The sequence below is a fragment of the Telmatherina bonti genome (genome assembly GCF_933228915.1).
Source record: "Telmatherina bonti genome assembly, chromosome: 3".
Lineage (NCBI taxonomy): Eukaryota > Metazoa > Chordata > Actinopteri > Atheriniformes > Telmatherinidae > Telmatherina > Telmatherina bonti.
Window position 1 is genome coordinate 27,132,805 of NC_136621.1, and position 19,498 is coordinate 27,152,302.

Below are 19,498 nucleotides of genomic sequence, written 5' to 3' on the forward strand. Positions count from 1 at the left end.
AACATCTATGCAAATTAACAGATAGATCAATAAAATTAATTTGAATATCAATTCAGTTTTTATAACTCATTCCAAATGACAAATTATATCCAAATTTAGCAAAGGCTTTAAACAAAATTGTCTTCAATATTTTCCTATTCTTTAGCCTCAACAAGAGGTATAATACACTCATTAATGCTTGTATACGTAAGCTAATTTCAAAGTAAACAAGACTGCAGTTTGACAACATAATGAAGATAATTTTATTATTTAGGTCATTCTTTACATTTCACATCTGTTTCTACAGCTATACATTCAATAAAACCTTTGTGGTCTCAAACTGTATGAACTGCATCTACACAGACAGACAACTTTTAAGTCCACTCAGATGATTAGCTTTCCAATCATTTCTCCTTGAAAAACAAATCACTCTGTACTTCCTTATGTAGTAGAGTATTTCCCGTATAGTGCACATATAAAGGAATGGCTTTGGGTAGACCGACATGAAAAGAATCATAATTGTTAATGGCCTTATTTTCTTTATTTTTAGTAACAAAAAAAAACATACATGTTGCTATATCTAGTTCATAAATACAGTATATATTATAACCATACATTTTGTGCTAAAATCAAAGCTGTGCTGCAGTTTAAAAAACAAAATTTCAACATCTATAACATACAGGGAAATGAGCCCGCATCTGTAGATTGTTTATAATATGTTTACAGCAATTTTACAGTGTTTTTAATGTCCCTAGTTATCTCAGAATCATAGTGTTATAGTTTTTTTTATATTACAGAAGCAGAATGAACTCTCAACAGAATGTGTTTTACAGTTTTTACACTTCATATTTGCTGGGAATTAGAATAATATGAGTCTTTGTGCAATATTGTTGTGTGTTTGTGTATTTGTATTAAAGTCTGGAGGAACAGAGACATTTAAAACAGGAAAATATCATAAGTCATGTGATGATGTAAACAGCTCTTGTACTTACATAATTACGCAGTCATTCTTTAGTTATATAGGTGGGTGCCATCACGTCACGTACACAATAAAGAACACAATACTACGGAAATCATCACCAGTCTCACAGCCACCAAACTACCTGCAAATTCATCTTCTGTCTTTCATTGTGTGCAGGATTTTCAAACAATCTACAGGAGTTATGAGGCAAATAACATAATCAATTAAAAGAACTAATGAAAGTGAACCAAAAAAAGAGACAATATATTCTCCTTTGAGTGGATGGGCACACAGAATGAATATATTACATCAATGTGTAGACGATACAGTCATAATTAAGATAAACGCTTCAGAAGTTTAGTGTCTCTGACATCATCTTCCACCAGTCCATCAACTCTTCACGTTCCTCCTCCTTCCTCTCCAGCAGAGACTCTAACTCAAAGTCCACCTGGAATAAAGGCGACAAGATGAGAAAGGTAAGGAAAAAAGCTTCCAGTTTGTAAATGGACCAAAAAATTGTTTTCAGCATTAACATTTCTTTTTATTTTTGGGTTATATATATGTGTGTTAAAGTAAAGTAACTGGTAGATTTAAGAACATATAGTAGAATTTTCTACATTTCTAGGAGCTCACAAGGCTCTGTATCAGTCATAAGAATTGTCTGTGGTAAATGTGGCTCATTGGTTCAACCGTAACGTGTGATGAACATCATAACATCTGCCTCTACTTGAAAAGAAACTTCATAAGCTGTCTCATCTTTATCCAAAATTTATATCATTCCGATATGGCAGCGTAATTTTATGTATGCATAAAATAATGACTACATTCTCCACTAATTAATTAAAAGATAATATGGCAACATACAAGCCAAAACTGGTTTTAACAACTACAGTCATTTTCCAGGCAAATCTGCTATTCAAAGACTATTTTATGATATGAATTATCGATTAAAGTCTATAAAGTGTTTTTAATCAGGGTAGTTTTCGTTTTCTTTTTTGACATATTTTCTCGCATGAACACATTAACAGTGATGAGGATGATGTTGATGGCAGTGTTGATGAATGACAATGATAGTGATGTATTTGCCATTGACATCTTTTTGTATCATATGTAGCTCACTGTTTCTCCATCTATTGGAGCTTGTTCTGGTTCTAATTCATTTCTTTATTCTTTTTCATTTGTTTTAATTCTTATATTTAATGTATATTTCTCACCTCTTTGCAATGCTTTTAATGTTTATGTAAAGCACTTTGAGCTGCTTTGTACATAAAATGTGCTTTACAAGAAAACTTGCCTCGCCTTCCCTGGTGTGACTGTGATTTTTGAGCACATTTTTCGAATTGTCTTCTAAAAGCTGAATGGCTCGCATCTACATTGCTCCTTATACAATTTATCAGCAATAACCACATGTGTTTTTTACTCAAAACCATTTAAGTTTTCCTTTGAAAAAGGTAAAAGAGAGATACCATGCGTCTGTAACAAGACAACTTGTATGATGCAAGAAAAAAGCACTAAAGATAAAGCTATCCTACAAACAAGGTGTAGCAGGGCTGAAATAAGTTTCAGTCACGTAAAGCTTTCAGTGTCCTTCTATGCTCTTCTTTAAGAAGACATATTATACAGCATCTACTATATACTATAATATACTGTACTATATACTAAAATAGCATCTGCACTTAAAATAGAACCTCGTAAAATAGATCAATGTAACCATATAGCTTCCATGTAAGGTGAAAAAGATATAGTCTTTTGGGGTGAGCACCTAGCTTTTAAAGAGGTTTACCAGAATAAACCAGAAATAAATGAGAAATTAGAGTTTACTACTGACTAGCATATTGTCTTGTATATTCAGCAGCCCTCACTTCTCTACATTATTTACACTGACTAAAAGAGAGCCACACAGGGAGTGTGATGTAGAGCCTGGTTGGTTCACTTCATTGTGTGTCTTACCCTGGTTGCAGGACTGTAGGGAACAGCCACCTTCTTGATGACAGTCAGATATCCTGGGGCAGAAGCTGCCACTTTGTAGTTTCCTGGAGCCAGAAGGCGCCAGTAGTCTCCATCTTTGGCTACAAAATACAGGTTTTCTCTTCATTAAATATATACAACCAACACACAAAGCAGCCAGTTGATGATCAGCAATGAATTTAAAGACCTGACTGTCCTGTCTTCATCATGCAGTATTGCAAACAGTGAAGAGCATGTACACATAGAGAATGAGACTGTTCTTCAACAGAGTGTAGTACCCATTATGGCCACAGGATGGAGACACTGCATTTTGCCAACATTATATTTAACATGACTCAATTCTACAAGTAGTGAAGTTTCACTGAACAGTAATACCTGTGGTGATGTCATGGTCAATACCCTCCACAGAGATTGTGGCATTAGAGACGGGGTTGCCCTGCAAGTCACGGACAAAGCCCTTGACACCACGGTGAACCTGAAAAACAGATACGAACGCAAGATTCATTTATTCATTTTAACAGACAAACTACAATTCATTCGTAATCACTCCTTGGGAGATTTTAAAGTGAGTAATTAACCTAATATGCTTTTCTTTGGTCAGTAGGAGGAAGCCAGAGCATCCAGAGAGAACCCATGCATACACTGAAAGATCATTTAAACTCCACACAGAGATCTCCTACAGATCTCTCTACAGTCAAGGTACAGACTATGAACCTTCTAGCTGTGAGCCCATGGTGTTCATTTCAGCCTAAACCTTATCAAGTCACCAAACATCCACCTAAATATTTAACAATACACATGTCTTAAATTTCCTAAACTTAATTCAGATGTCTTTTTTTTTGTTTGTTTGTTTTCTTGCATGCCAGTATTTTGTCCTTATTCATATTCTTAAATTTCTAATATTTGTACAACATTTAAATTCAATGTTCAAAGATTTCCATGTTTTGACTCTGTAAAAAGAAACACTTTTTTATGTAGTGTGAGTGTAAACCATTTTAAAATGTTCGTCATCTGAGGCCAGAAACAAGAGAAAATAAAGTTTGTAGAAATTAAGGCAAAGCTATTTGTTTAGCTTTTCATATAAACAGAAAAATGTTGAAGTCAACTGGATCTTTAAGCTGTTGAGACTTGACAGACTGCTGTTTGTCAAGTCTCAGACTACAGAAGTGCTCTCTAACTCTTTTCTTTGTGATGATCCTCATTGCCTTAATTTGTAACAGAAATAAAGGTTCTATATAGAACAAGTGTTTCCACAGACCCCAGAATAAATGAGCAATACAGCATGCGCAATTAATTATAATCAGTTATTATACTTTATATTAAATCCAAAAGCTTTTTCTTACTTTACATTTTACACAGTTTGTGTGGGCTTTTCAATTGAACGTTTCTTTCAAAATAACATCCAAAGATTACACTTCACTGACTTTTTCTAGATCACTTCCATCTATAGATAATCGCACATTCTCATTCTTTTTTACCAAAAATCATATATTTTGGTTTTTCCCTATTTAGGAATAAATTATTTTTATTTACCAATTCCTTATTTTAACCCTTCCCTGTGCTATACCTCCAGATTGGAAAATGGCAGTGTCACCTGCAAACAGCAAACATTGTTAAAATGTGGATACTTCACAGAAGTAATTAATAAATAAAACAAAGAGTAATGGAGCAAAAACAGATCCTAGTTGAATGTCATTTAATACTTTTTTATATTCAAAATTTTGTAAATTAAAACACATAAACTGCTGTTAGTTTGTTAAATAGCCTGCGAACCGATGATGTGCTGTATCCCTGATTCCATTAAATTGTCATTTAATATGCTAAGAGGCCTGCAGAGGTCTGAGTTGTAGTGTTTGGAACTTTTTACTTCACCTGAGTCCTGAACAGTCTTTATATTATATTTGTATTAGTGAGGTAACTTCAGAAAGAATGGGTAATTTATTAGAACCTAATAAAATCTTACACAGTTATAACAGCAATAAAAACCATAGTCACAATAATGTTCACATAAACAGGTTTGGTATTGACAAATATTGGTATCGGCAGATATTCAAGTTTCAGATATTGATATTGGATCGGAATTCCCAAAAAGTGGATTGGTGCATCCCTACTTAGAACTGAAAGAAGCTGCAGTATTTCATATAACCGTAAGATGGCATATATCTAAAAGTAGCATTTATAGCTGGTTTTGATTGTGACAACATGACAGTGCAGCTTATGTCCAAAAACCTAATAATCAGTGCTACGTTCCTTTTATGTTCAAGATTGTTTTTCCTTTTAACCCCTCCAGGTGGTATTACTTATCCTGCCATAATCATTCTGAGATCACTAAATAGTTGTGGTAAAAAACAGAAGTCAGCGCAGCACTTAAAGACACTTAGCAATGAGAGCTGTTCTGCCATTTTCATCGTCTGTTCAGCATTAGCAATTATTCATGTCTGTGCATTAGATTTGTTTCTAAATTTGTGAATTACATACATCAGTGAGAACATAGAGCTTTATTTACTGTGTTGCCGTGTTTATGAAGTGCTGCTCACCTGCTCAATGTAGTTGACAAGGGAGTTGCGGTTCTGCTCCCAGTAGGTTTTAAGAGTATCCTCATTGGGGAATTTGTCACAGCTGAGCTCTAAAGTGATCTCAAAACAGTTGCTGCTGAGGTAGTTGAAATCCTGCATACCTGTAGGAGGTCATGAGACCATTAGAAAGCAATGGTTAGATTAGAAGAAGACGCACAAAGTGCCAGGTAAAGACACTTTTAGGATTTCACGATTTCACCTTTACTGAAAAGTAACTTTTTATGTAAACATGTGGATTGCATACAGTATATCTACCATTACAGGAGACTGATCATGACATCTGTTGGTCAGTAACTGCTTCTAGCTCATCACAATACACGCAGACATAGATAAAGAAGGGGGAAAAAGTAGGTATAGACTGAGAGGGATCTGCTTTCTGTCATTGTTTCACAGATCTAATAAAGACTCCTTTATGCCGACTTAAATTTTCCTCTGAGATAAATAAAGTATTTTTCCCATTTCATTTTCATTTCACTAGCATCGATTTTTTCACTATAAAACAAAGCTCAGACAGTACACACCCTTGCAATCTAATATAACAGCATGCTCTTAAATTTCAATTGTTATGCTTGATTTTCTATTTTTTGAATTTGCAGCACCAATAATCTGCTGAGCGAACGTGCAACTTGAGTCCACCATGAGGCTCGTGGGCCTGATGTGGTCGTGTCAAATATCCACACTTCTCAGTATTTAAAACTCAACATTTTTTCCTCGGAAATCAATTCAATATGCTGCACAGTGTAAAGCTTGTTACTCATCAGTGACAATGACGAAAAGGAAACTTAGAGCAGCAAGAGCACTTTTCAAAATTAGCGAAATCCTTAGGGGTTCTTGTTACATGCTACCAAGTAATCTCTAGGTCTTGCTTTGCCATGTTGCGTCACCATGTTGCCACAGCAGCCCAGAGTATAGCTTTAGGGAATGCTGCCATCTTTTCCGGCCTTGTGGTTTTTCTATCATACTTGAGAGGGAACAGTGAGGTGTGGGCTAGTTCATACCACTCTATATTTATCACTGCATCTAATGTTCTTTCTTCCGCCAAGATAAACTGTGAGCTGTATTTAACTTCAAAAGTAACTTTCACCACACGTCACCTGAGAGCTGTTAAAACATAATGCTAACTGAAAAAAGCTGTCTCTTACCTCCAGGAACACTGTACCAAGCTCCACCATTAGTAATGCCATCTTTAAAACTGGAGTCATCATCGTTCTTGCGGCAGGGGGGTCTGTGGGGGTCGGACATCACAGGGTTGTACACAGAGTAGGCTCTAGCCAGAGACTTGAACATCACATCATCTGGACTGGCACTGTATTCATGGGTGGATCCTTGGATGAGGAGGGATGACCAGCAAGAGAAGAAAGAAGTGCAAAATGTTTAGAAATTGCCTGTAAGAAAGTGTGAGCAGAACACCTCAATCTGCTTCACATTCACAGAGCTTTGTATTAATGATGACGCAGCGGTGAAACAAAACATTTTTCATCTGGATTGAATCAATTTAATGACGTTCAAGAGAAAAGCAAATAAACTCCTTGCTGTTTCAGTTGCAGCTCAAATAATTATATTTAAGTCATTAAATCCTCAAAAGTATGCTTATATAAAAGAACTGAACGGTTTACATGTAATTTCATGATTTTAATTAGAAAATAGAGATACGACAGGGTTCTTGTTTACTCGTGTTTATACCAGTGCGGGTCTCATCATAAGGATAGTTGGCCACAACATCTCCTCCATGCAGGTTAGCCGAGAGGACAAAGGGAATATCCATGATCCAGTGGATCACAGCCTTGGTTTCTGGTGCCAGCTGTAAAGACAAAAAAAACCTATTAAATCACAATCACTGACATAAAGAAAAAGAAAAACCTCAAGTAAAAAGATATACCATATTTGCACATAAGTCAAAAAGGTATATTTGCACCTAAAACACTCATTTTTTTCCATCAAAAATGTACAAGAACCTTTACTGAACACTAAATTGTAGCAGAGTGTTTTAGGAGAAATACTCTGCACAAGCTGTGAGTCATTACTCACTCAGTAGTTTGTAATTAATTTAATCACTGCAGGCTATAAATTGTTGCAGACCCAAGTCAACTCCACATACACCAAATTTCTGCTGTAAACAATCCACACCTGGAAATACTCTGAACAAAAAAGTATTTACTCATTATTGAGTATTCATAATTATAAGAGACCTTCGACTGAAATGAATTAACTTCAAGTTAAGAAGCTCAAACTGAATAGAAACATAAGTTGCTAAGGCTTTAGTGACAGAGGGATGTTTGTTTTGGTCTTTTTGTGACATGTAAAAATTGGAATCAGCATCAGCCGTGTCTGTTAACAACTGTCTGTTAGCTTACCTTGGTGTTTTCATCCACAGCCTTCTTCATATTCTGCAGCAGGTGGTTGTTGGCTCCACCCTCCCGCTCATTAATATAGATGATGCGGTCCAAATCAGGAAAGTTACGGTTCAGATCCACCCCCTGCGCATTACTGCGGCCTACAAACCAGTCCTTGATCTCTCCGAGCTGCACAAGAAATCAACATGTTTACACAGAAACGCAGGAAGAGACATTAATAGGTTAGTTGCATATTTTTGTCATTATGCGTGTGATAACCTGTGAAGCAGCTTTCTCAAAACCATCTGGATTCATGGAGGGCATGATGTGGATGCGGGTGTTGTGGATGAGGTCAATGATGGTCTCGTTGCCCTGCTGATACTGGTTACAAAGGTACTGAGCCAGGTAGATGAGCAGCTCTCTGCCCACCGCTTCGTTGCCGTGCATGTTGGCAATGTATTTAAACTCAGGCTCACCTGCAGGGACACAAAAAGCAGTTGTTAACGTCACAGGCAGTGCTGTAATTGCAAGTGTTAAATTTTGCTCTGAGAAGTATGTTAATGTAAATATCATACAGAGGGAAGCAGAAAAGAACTGGAATGAGAAAGACCATTATTTTACATCTTCAAATGTTCACGGACTCATAAATGTGGAAACAATATGACACATCATCCTGATTGTTTCAAAAAGGGAAAAAGTAGATAAAAGAACATATATAGTAGTCATGGAAACAATGTGTTATCCCCATCTCCACAAAAGGTCATTACCAAAGCCTTAAAAAGGGATGCAGCAGTGATGGAAGCACTGAGTCATCAGCTGAAAGGTTAAACACAACAGAAAGCAAGCCCAGGTAGAGCCTCACCGTGACAGGGATGATGGAGAGATGGTGGATTAAGGAGAGACACTCACTGATTGTTTAGCCTGATATTTGGTTCAAAGCAGCCAGCTAATGACAGATCTGAAATTAGATTCACTGAGTTTTAAACTTGCTAAAGATCAAATCATTAATGTAAAGAGCAGGCCAATGTTGTACGAAGAGACAGATTTTAGAAGTGAAACAGTCTCTAATCTTTACATGCAGAGACGATACTGATAGTTTGAATGGTTCAAATGATAAAAATGTTGATGCTGTATAAAATCATAAATAAAGTGTGAGTTTTTAACTCGTAAAGTAAAACAATATTTGATCAGCAATGTATAAAAAATAAATTCTCAGCCTAGTTCCATTTTTCCCATATCTCAGCAACATGATGTGTACTATGCATCCATTCAGACATCAGAATACTAAATTTGTAGTTTTGTTTTGTTTCTTTTTAAACTGTTACAACCTCACAGCTGTAGGACAGAAACTGGAAATAAGTTCCTGGTTTTTATTCTGGTGGTAACATCATATCATGGTTTAAGAAACATGAATATGTCATCTGAGAAAAAAAAAAACCATTTGTCCAGATTATAACAGATTTTTTTCAGTATTTAGTTTTGTTTTGCAGAAATTAACATTTGAGATGCCGTTTGCTGGCCTAACTCTGAAACTGGGATGTAACATCTTATTTGGGTTTCTGAAGGTTGCATCTAATTTCATATTGTGTGAAATTAGGAACAACTGTGGAAAAACGATAAGTAACTATACTGACCATTTGAGATATGAATGATTAGATATTTGTGGGCATTATCCTTTTAGAAGTTATGAAACGTCTTTATCAAAGCTTCTGCTCATTATCTAGTCTGAAATATTCAAGAATAAAGACGCAATGGCAGAGAACTAGACATTGATATCAGATTTACACACAGTAAGGTGTATCTGAATGTGATATTAATAATATTATTATGAGCGATAAACTACAAAACAGAATTCAAATGTAAATCTGCAACATTTCACTACTGATTTCCAACCACTGTGCTATACTTTTGTCAGATAAGACCAAGATCTATCACCTATTTTTTTTTAGATTTATATTCTTTAATGTATTATGTGCAACACATTGACATCAGCATTTTATTAGAATTAAAATTACTTTATCCTTTGGTCTGTTTAGGTTTTAAAGCTACATGCTGTCTTAAACATTTATTGAATGCCTTTTGTCTGCAGAGCAGACATAAACATAAATAGTGCATGTAAATCTTCATAACTGAGAAAAAAAATCTTCCTTTTTGTTTTAAACATGGCATTTTTGTTACTTTTATCAGTCTATCAACTAAATGCTCTGCTTAATTTTTACCCTTTAAAGTGATTAAAGTGAACTTCAAATACAAATTTTTGTCTTAAATCTATCAAAAACATCCAGTTTATAGTCTGATAAAGTGGATAATCTCATATTAAACATGGATGCAATAAAACTGCTTTCCTGTTTCTTTCCATTATTGCATGATTGTATGTTTACATTTAGGAGCTATTTCTGTCTGTGTACTCAGTAAACTTATGTTGTAATGACTCCTGCACCCGCCATCTGTTTTATATGCAAATCAGCCCTTCACTAATTGCTCTACGTCTCTTCATCTTTTCTAAAATAGATAAAAACCCACATATCTGACAAGGAGAAAAACTCTTTGGAACCAAACGAAATGCAGCACATTGTGCAGATGCTTTTGATTAACTAAAAACTAAGATGAATGGTTGGTTGTCACTGTTGTGAGAACAAAGGAACATGAGCACTGATGGAAAAAACAGTCTTTTCTGCAGCTCAGTTACAAGTTATGAAATGTAGCTCGACATCGACAGATGGTAAAAACAGTGTGCGTAGGTTTGTTCGTGTGGTGACTCTGTTGGGATCCTGCATTTAACAAAAGCCTTTGTGAGTGTTTTTATTGTTGGCTCAGATTTGGAATTTCCAGGTCTTATTTTTACTTGATTAATATCAATCTCACCTAATTAAAAATAAAGTTTTCTCGGAGTAAGTGTGGATTTACTTGTATCAGGATTTTCCTCCTTTGCAATTTACTTTAGCTCATTTCTGGGAATTTCTGATGTATTTGCAGAGTAATGCCAGTGCCTTTTTGAGTGAATAGCAGACACACACGCGAATACACACCACCCAGCACACATCTGGAAGTCAGGTTATTTTTAAATGCTCTGATCTGGTTTCTCTCTCTCTCTAAGTTGCAACTAATGATTTCAAGCCTACAATTAACTCTTTCTCTCCTGAAATGGGAGAATGGATTTTACAGGCTTCAGAGGCCCGACAGTGCTGTCAAATACACACTTAAACTTACTCACACACATTTATACATTTTGAAGTTGGATTCTGCCAAAAAAAGACTTGCTGAGATTCAAGCTATTACACAGATGTTCAGTACCTAGAGACTTTCTTTTCTACCTTAAGATACGTGTTTTCATGCTGCTGATAGTCATGCTAGTGTGTGACAGACTGCAGAGCAGGAAATGGTTTCTACATGTAGGACATGTACAAGAATCAAAAAGGGCCAATTCAAACTACTTTTATTGTAAGATGTGCTGAGAAATTCTGATCATTTACTGCTTGAATTCAAAACTGCTACTTGTATTCATATGTTGCCATTTTTATGCGTTCGCTCCTTCATAACCTGTGTTTTTTATTTATTTTCTCTGATATAGGAATGCCACAAGACTTTTTGCACCCAATAACATAGCAGGTCCTTTAAAACTATGTGATGGTCTCTAATATCAACTGTAAAGACGCATTAACACAGCAGATTTTAATGCACAGTTTTTGCTGAAATCCATTTCTTTTCATATGGTTGTTGTCATTATAATGTCTACAGTCATTCACATGTACAGAAGAAGACGTGATGTCATACACTGCATGTTGCTTTTACAGAAGTAACTATGGATACTGCAAATGTCAGCATGTGACTATGAAGCCTCAAGTTTTTAAATAATCAGACATAATCATTATATGACATTGATTCTTCATTGTTAAAGGGGTGCTATTATGGTATTTGGAGTTTTCTGAGCTTTCTACAGTGTTACAGTGTTGAATCCTCATCAGACACGTGAACGGCACTGTTTTTTTTTTATCACCTAAATGCATGTTTGAGTTTGAGTTTGAGTTCCAACACGCTCTCCGTTCGGTTTCCATGGCGACGAAAAACCCATCGTTTTAGAGAGTTTTTTCTACTTGGAAATCCTTGTGACGTAAGGTCCGGTGATTGGTTACCTTCTACTGGTTAACAAGGCCATGTACAAATACATCAGGCGGGTGGAAAACATCAGATAAAGTTATTTCCAACGATGGCTGGTGAGTTTACCAAAGAGAGACATCCTGCTGCATTCGTTGCTGTGGGTTGCTGTTTTCCACTTTGTTTTCAGGGTCTGATTCAGGTTCCAACATGTAGGGCTGTATGCTATGTGTTGACATTGTATTTTGTTTTTTTATTGAGTTCATATGAGCCTAATCCTTCTGTTTATGAGACGTTACAATGACGGCGAAAGCAGGTGCGGTGCGTGCTCCCGATGTAGTGCAGTGGCAGGAGGCGGGGCTTAATGCGGAAGAGTCTCAATCCACTCATTTTGCCCACAGGCTGATCTGACAGCCTACGGAGAGGGTCAGTCTGAAGTAAATAAAGCGATTTGTGACAATAACTCGATCAATCCCAGCCCTTCTGGTCTCAGAAATAACAATAAATTAGCCTGAAATGCACATAATAGTTACACTTTAACAGTTATGCTCGCCATGTCCCAACTTGTCTCGCACAGAAATCTGACGTATGCCTCACTGCAATGACATAAAAGTGTCTGTTCAGATAGATCTCTTTGACAAACATAATTTAGGAGAATATTTACAAGTTGCATGTCTTCAATTTGAAAAACATCAGGTTTGAACTGTTCAGACTGTAATAAAACAATTAGATCTCGTCCACAAGAAAGCAAAAAGAATCTGATTTGTCAACAGTGTAGATGTAGTCTTAGAAACAATGATCCAAAATATGAACTGATTAAAGTAATTTACACATAAAATGTCATAACAAATTTTCTGTATGACAAATTATGTTGGTGCATTTCACACATCTGGTAGTAAGTTCCACACATATTTAGTGTGAGGAAGCTTTGGATTTTCCTTGTTTTTCATGTTTTACATGTGGCCGCAGAAATTGTGCATTCTTTGTAAGAGATAAATACAAATTTCACAGATTTTGCCTTTAACTCTACTTGATTTCCACTTTAAAAAGGACAAAAAGCCACAGCTGTTCCAGTGGGGGAAAAAAAAGAAAAAAGACCCTCAGGTTCTCTCAGGTTATCTGACAGGTGATCAATATAGTTTCCGAGGTGACCGCGTAATGACGACTCCAGTTTCGTCATTCGTGAAGCAGCACATTAGAGCGCTCTAAGTTGTCGTGGCAACCCTGACAGGAGCAGGTGCTTAGGAAGACAAATCAACCACAAGATTGAGTAAACACACTCACTCCATGTCTGTCTGCCTGTTTCATTTGAGTAAACTCACTATGACACTCATTCACACACAGTTTGTTAAGTCTGAGTGATTTCCATCTCCTGTTACAGGCTCACATTGTGGAATTGGAGCCATATTGTGCTCTTTTGGACTATTTGGATCCTTAAATAGCCCTCTTCATCACAATGTTCACATAGAGACTTCATCAGACCAAGATGTACCAAACACATGACAAGTTACGGACACACTGTTATTTTATGTTGTGGTAGACCCACCACTGTTAGAACTACAAAATTGCCACAATATGATTCTTCTTACACCACCAAGTACTGTATGTCCAACATTCATGAGATAAAGTCAGTTTAGAAGCAACTTTTTCTATTTTCCATATTTGCACCTGAAAGTTAGATATCCCCAACTTTTTGTGAGTTGCGTGTGCTACTTTTTTTTAAGCTGAAATAACAGGTGCAACAAACAGCTACCTAGTCACAAAATTCTGAATTCTGACTTTTATCTAAGAATTCAGACTTATTTTCTGAATGTAAAATATATTCAGGGAATTTTTTCAGACCTTTAAATGTCAGAATTGTGACTTTTTCCCCCAAAACCTAAACCAAAAATATTTTTAGGGAGGATTTTTTACTTTTAAAAAAAGCCCAAATTCTAACTTTATTCACAGAATTCCAACTATTTAACGGCATGTTTTCAGCCAACCTAATCTCATAATAAAACATAATATATAACTCACAAGCCAACTATCTCGTAAAATGTGTCATTTTTCCATCATGTGAATGTTAAGTTACTTTAACTTTACAGATATTACAACACACAAATTTTCCCTTTGTGTACAGTCTCATGGAAATAAATATCAATCTTTTGCTTTCTTTAGAATGAACCATGAACCATTTACATAATTTATTCACTCTACAAATGCAATGACCCCTCCTGCACAGAACCACCATGTTGCATTCATGTTTTCACAGTAGAGCAACCTCTGATTTTCACCGGTTCCACGTGTTGTTTTGTGTTTTTATTCCATGGATGGTGAAGTGAGGGGGACTCATTTGGTTGCAAACCATCACATTATTGCTAGACATCACTGAAATCTTACAAAATAATTTAAACAAATTATTCGGGTAAGGCTATGCTAGGCTACACTAGGCTAGGTTAGGTTGAGAAAGTGATCAAGATTTGGGTTCATAATTATGTCATATTGTTAACCACTTGTTTAAGAAACCTCTGTTTTTAATTCAGTGAAAATCTATTGGAGTATTTCATCTTAATGGTGCTGTAAAATTGATGTTTTTTTCACTATAAACCAGTCTAGACTAAAGTGCTATTAGACACTGAAACACTGTTTCAAAACAAAGAAAAATCCTCAGCTACAACCTCACACATCATGTTGACAGGCCGTGAGTAAAGAACGCAGACCACGGAAGCAAAATTGTTGAGGGGCAGTATAAAAACGAAGAGAATAACACGAACTGAGAGCAGAGATAGAAAATGTCAGATCATGTTTGAATGCGTGACAGAGATGAGCAGAAATAACAGAAAGAAGAAGTAGTCAAAGCAGACTGCATGTAGAGACGGGGAAGGGGGAAACGTGGGTGTTTGATGTATAATAGATGACTTGTGGCTGATGCCTTGCCCTTTCTCTCATCCTCTTTCCATTTCTCCCACTTCTTCTTTCCCTCTGCATTCTTTTGTTGATACCTCTTTTTTTCCCTCATCACACTTACACTTGTGTGGCATTTGCATTTTTCTCAATCATCATTCCTCACTTTTTTTTTATCTCTCTTTTCCATCAGCTCCTCCTCCATCTCAACAGGAAGAGGCTCCCTGTCCTCAAAGGGAAAATGTCCAAAAACATACAGAAATTTGAGTGCATATACTTTGTCCTCCTCCACTCCAGGGCCTTTTTATAGAAGCTTGTTTCACTTAAAATCAACTTTACGTGACATATATCATATGTCACCTGATATGACATATTCAGCAGTGTCTAGTCTGTAACTGTGTGTGTGTGTCCACGCTCTGTGGGGATTCCATTCTTCCATCTGATAAAATACTTTAATGAAGACTGCAGGAGTACAGGAGACAGTCTGCACAATATAAGATGGAAAATAACTTTAGATCATATCGACTGATTTATCAGTTTATCAAATGATTATCTTTTATCACCTTCAGACAAAGGTGATGTCTGAATTGTAGTTTTTATGTAAAAAAAAAAAAAAAAAAAAAAAAAAAAAACTACAATTGGTTCCAGAGTTAAAAGAGCCTTTTCAGGGAAAGGATACTCCTTTTTAACTCTTACAGTAGAAGTAAAAACATAGCACTTAGCAATGGAAGTTTCCAGATTGTTTCTTTGGAAAAGAACTATCTATGATCACCATCTAAATGTTTGATATGTTTAAAGATTTTAAGTTAAATAAATGTATAAATAACTATCCAAAATAAGGTGACAAATAAGGTTGTGTATGTCCATACCAACAGATGAAGTGCACACTGCAAAGCTCACAATAGTCCCTGTGTACTGTGGGATTGTAGAGACTGGAACTAGCAAGAAAAAATACACAAGTACATTAAAAAAAAAAAAAAAAATTATTTCTTTTTATTCTTTTTTTGGGGCAGAGCTGGAAGAGAGCGTTGGTACCACTTGGGAAGTAAATTATTAACAAACTATCAATTTCAAACTGATATATTAAACAATTGCTTACATATATTTAGTCCAACAGTCATATTATAATTTTTTTGGTCTGCAGTAGCTCCTGAGGGAGAAGCTTACTATAGTGGATGCGTTGTTAGGACTTATTCCTTACAGCACATGTTGAGAGCATGAAAAAATGTTGACCTATTTGCATAAAATGTCATGAGTTGGCAAAAACTTAAATCCTGGAGAAAGTCCAGTTTTTTTTTTTCTAGAAACAAAAATACCAAAAGAAGCAACAAAAAGTAGAAAAAAAAAATTAAAAAACAGCATAAAAAAAACTTAATCAATTTTCTTTGAGTAACTATAGAACCAGTGTCTTTATTGTCTATGTCCCACAACATATACAGCTGCTAAATATCAATAAGTAACTGGTGTTTACACTCTTGTCTATCTGCAGTTCCTGTGCTGCACTGTCTGACAGATGGCTGTTTACCGACAGATGCATCAGCTCAGGACCATCGTCAGCCGGCCAACCACGAGCAACCAGTCAGCTCAGTGCACTAAGCCGATCTGTTGCCCTGGAAACCGCTATTTCAGCTCCACCTTCTTTTGAATATGCTGCAGAGTCAGAGATAATATCAGGGGGGCACTTAAGAAAAAAATTAGATTGCTGGTTTTAAGCTTTCAAAAAACAAGAAACTCATCTGCAGATCGCTCTCTTTCTCATGCCTGATCAGTCTCTGGAGCACTTCTCCCTCTTTCCTTTCCTGCCTCATCTTGTCCTTTCTCATCATGGATGTTTTGCTCAGAAGAGAGAGAGAAGAGGGAAGAGGAGGCGCTACAAAGCTGTGGCTTGGAAACTCATCTGGTAGTAATAAAAGCTCCAATGCTACCATGACTCATGCCTGCGCACGCCCACTGGGCTATTACAGGCTTATTTAGCATGTACGATCATTAGTCTGTGTGACCATGTGAGCTGAGTTGCACACCAAACCTGTGGTGCACCACGCAGACCACATAAACACACCCATAGAAGAAAATGCACCTTTCCAATAATTCTGCATGAAACATGTAGTTAAAATCCAACCAAATGTGCTCTGTAGGCTTCAGCTTTAACCAGCAATTGTGGAGTTCTTTCTTTTGAAAGCTCTGTCTCAGGATTACCTAGAAGAAAATAATCACTTCCTGTTGTTTGTCACAGTTACAGATCCTGTAGCAGATTGGGTCAGGAATCAACAAATCACTACTGAATGGCCATTACAGGATAAAAGTAATACAGATTAATACATTATTGTTCTTGTCCGAACAAGTCCCCCACACTGTATTCATGCTTTAAAAGATTTTCTGTCAGGCCCCGAGTCTTGAACAGAGGGGTTGAAATGCCAAAAGGAGCCAATTCTGTTCAGTTTAATGTTGGAAAATGTGTAAAATACATCATTCCAAACTTCAGTCAGGAAGTTATGAGCAAAATCCATCCAGACTCAGCTTCACTGAAGAATATACAAGTTGATGTTACATCCTTAAAGTTAGAAAACTGGCTCATACTGATAAAGTCACAGCCTCCCTGCCAGATACGAAACACAATATCTTTATTGTGGAATTTTCCAGGCCAAGATCAGTTTTTAATTTTGGGCTTATGACGTAAAGCTATATTCACTGTTTTTCTTCTCCAGCTTGTAACCATATGGTTATTAACATGAAGCTACAGGCCTAAACTGAGCTATGCTCCAGTTTTGCAGGATATCAAGAAATTGCATTTAATCTAGAACATCTTACATTTAAGGCTGAGGCTGTGGCTTATGATAAAATGATTCCTTCCAGCCTCAAATCAAATGCAATGACAATGGTGACAATATTCAGGAATGGAGCCTCAAAGAATCACCATTAAACCTGCTCGTGACTTGTGGATTCATTTAATATTCAGTTCATCTTTTGAAGGCTGAGCACCTTTAAGTGTTGAGGCCAAATCATTGAGATTTGGCCAACTCCTGATTTCAGCTGAAAGGTTTAATTAAAACTCAAGCTTACTGAGCTTGACGTGATCCAAAGGCTTGAAGGTGTTTTCACGACTCAATACGAGCATGAAAAGATCCTTATCAACCAGCAAAATGGCGGCTTTGCTTTGCTGATACCACAATCTATCATCTAGATTCATGTGAGATGCTGCAGGAGGCCGTGTGGCTGCTGCTTAAACGCACAGCACCACACACCTGCGCTCCACTTCTATGCAGGTCATTTCTACAAAACCTTCTCACAAAAATGGGGATCACATCAAGCTGCTTTGCGCCAAAGTGCGTGATGTGCGTGTGTCATCACAGCGGGTGGTGACGCTTTCCAACCACGAAAGAAAAGCAGAGACAATGGATTGTGGTGTGGGTTCACCGCAATGTGAAGCAGACCTAATGTTTGCGTAAAACTGACCAGGCTCGTGCGTCCCAGGGTTGTCGGACATCTCCAATACCAGCAGCTCGCGGCCCTCGAAGCTCTCCCCAATGGTGTAGATGCGGGTGATGGTCGGGCACTGCAGCCAAACGGACACCAGCGCTTTCCGAAGCTCCTCATAACGATGGTACTCGAAGGAGATCTCACTGTCGGTGCCGGCTGCGCTGGCCAGGGCTACCACCGCGGCCCCAAACAAAACTACCGAAAGAACAGGTTTCATTTTGACGCGTCCTCGTTTCCCTAAGCCCCGTGTGCCTGTCTGCCTGCGGCTTGCTCCCAAGCCTTATCTCTGTGCTGCAGCCTCGCTCTAGGCTATAAATATCACTCGCTCTGCCTCTCTCTATCTCTGCTTCCTTCAGCTTGTGATGCGCTACTGTACCTGAGCAGAGTGCAGACGCTCAAACTCCTGTAAAGTCAAACTGTAGATTCACATTTCCGGTCACACCATTCAAAGTAAAGGCTTTACAAATATTTTCATGACTAAAGCAGCCTGCCGATTGTTAGAGAAGTTTTTTTTCAGCTTATATTAAAGCTCCAACATGGAAAAGGACTTTCCTTGAATAAATAACAGACAGCCAAGCGTATGGCTGCATTTCTCAAACAATTACAATATCTAAGCTGTTTGTGGAGCATAATTTAGCAAATAATTTGAGTTAGATGGACTAACCTGAGAATACGGGGAAAAAAACTGTAAGCCCCAGGCTGACATTTACAACTTTAAGCAAAAGCTGTAAATGTTAGTGTCCAAAAGAGCATCAGAAAGTGAAGTAAAGGGTGAAGTGAGGGGACACACTGTTGTAAAGAAGCTTTATTTTTCCCTGAAAATGGAAAATATAAAAGCATTTTAAGAATCTCTTTAGGACATCTTTCGTGTAATTTTCACTTTCTTTGGGTGAAGTTTACTTACCGGTATATTAATTGAAAAACTTAATAAAGCAAACCTCCACATTCTACATCAGTTTTATCTGCTGTCCGGTCACAAAGAGGCTGTGCCAGGTCAACGGCTTGAGCTAGATTCTATTCTATTCTATTCTATTCTATACTATTCTATTCATTAATTTATTTATTCATTCATTATACTAACCACAAAGGCAGGGTACACCCTTGACAGCTCGCCAGTCCATTGCATTCTATTCTATTCTAATTATCTAGCAGACGCTTTTATCCAAAACGACTTACATATGAGAGTGAGAACAACACAAGCATGAAATCAAACATTATTGGAA

General features: G+C 37.0%; 1 protein-coding gene across 2 annotated transcripts; it reads right to left on the bottom strand.

Annotated features, from left to right (window-relative positions):
* Positions 1 to 258: 258 nt before the first annotated feature.
* On the bottom strand, positions 259 to 18,619 carry cpe (carboxypeptidase E). Of its 2 annotated transcripts, none has more exons than XM_079238238.1 (9): positions 18,252 to 18,619; positions 8,097 to 8,293; positions 7,839 to 8,006; positions 7,168 to 7,285; positions 6,627 to 6,809; positions 5,446 to 5,585; positions 3,284 to 3,383; positions 2,891 to 3,009; positions 259 to 1,388 (listed from the first exon to the last, which is right to left on the bottom strand). In XM_079238238.1, the coding sequence occupies exons 1-9, from the start codon at positions 18,490 to 18,492 to the stop codon at positions 1,290 to 1,292; spliced, it is 1,365 nt and encodes a 454-aa protein (XP_079094364.1). In that variant the 5' UTR covers positions 18,493 to 18,619; the 3' UTR covers positions 259 to 1,289. The 2 variants fall into 2 exon arrangements, with proteins under 2 accessions (XP_079094364.1, XP_079094363.1); XM_079238237.1 differs by having other exon boundaries at positions 7,156 to 7,285.
* Positions 18,620 to 19,498: the final 879 nt, after the last annotated feature.

Excerpts from the sequence above, each read along its gene's own strand:
- cpe (XM_079238237.1), bottom strand. The coding sequence starts at position 18,492 with ATGAAACCTGTTCTTTCGGTAGTTTTGTTTGGGGCCGCGGTGGTAGCC. Across the intron at positions 6,810-7,155 it reads CCGCACTGGTATAAACACGA|GATCCACCCATGAATACAGT; the intron begins GTAAACAAGAAC and ends TCCTCATCCAAG. Across the intron at positions 5,586-6,626 it reads TTGGTACAGTGTTCCTGGAG|GTATGCAGGATTTCAACTAC; the intron begins GTAAGAGACAGC and ends GACCTCCTACAG.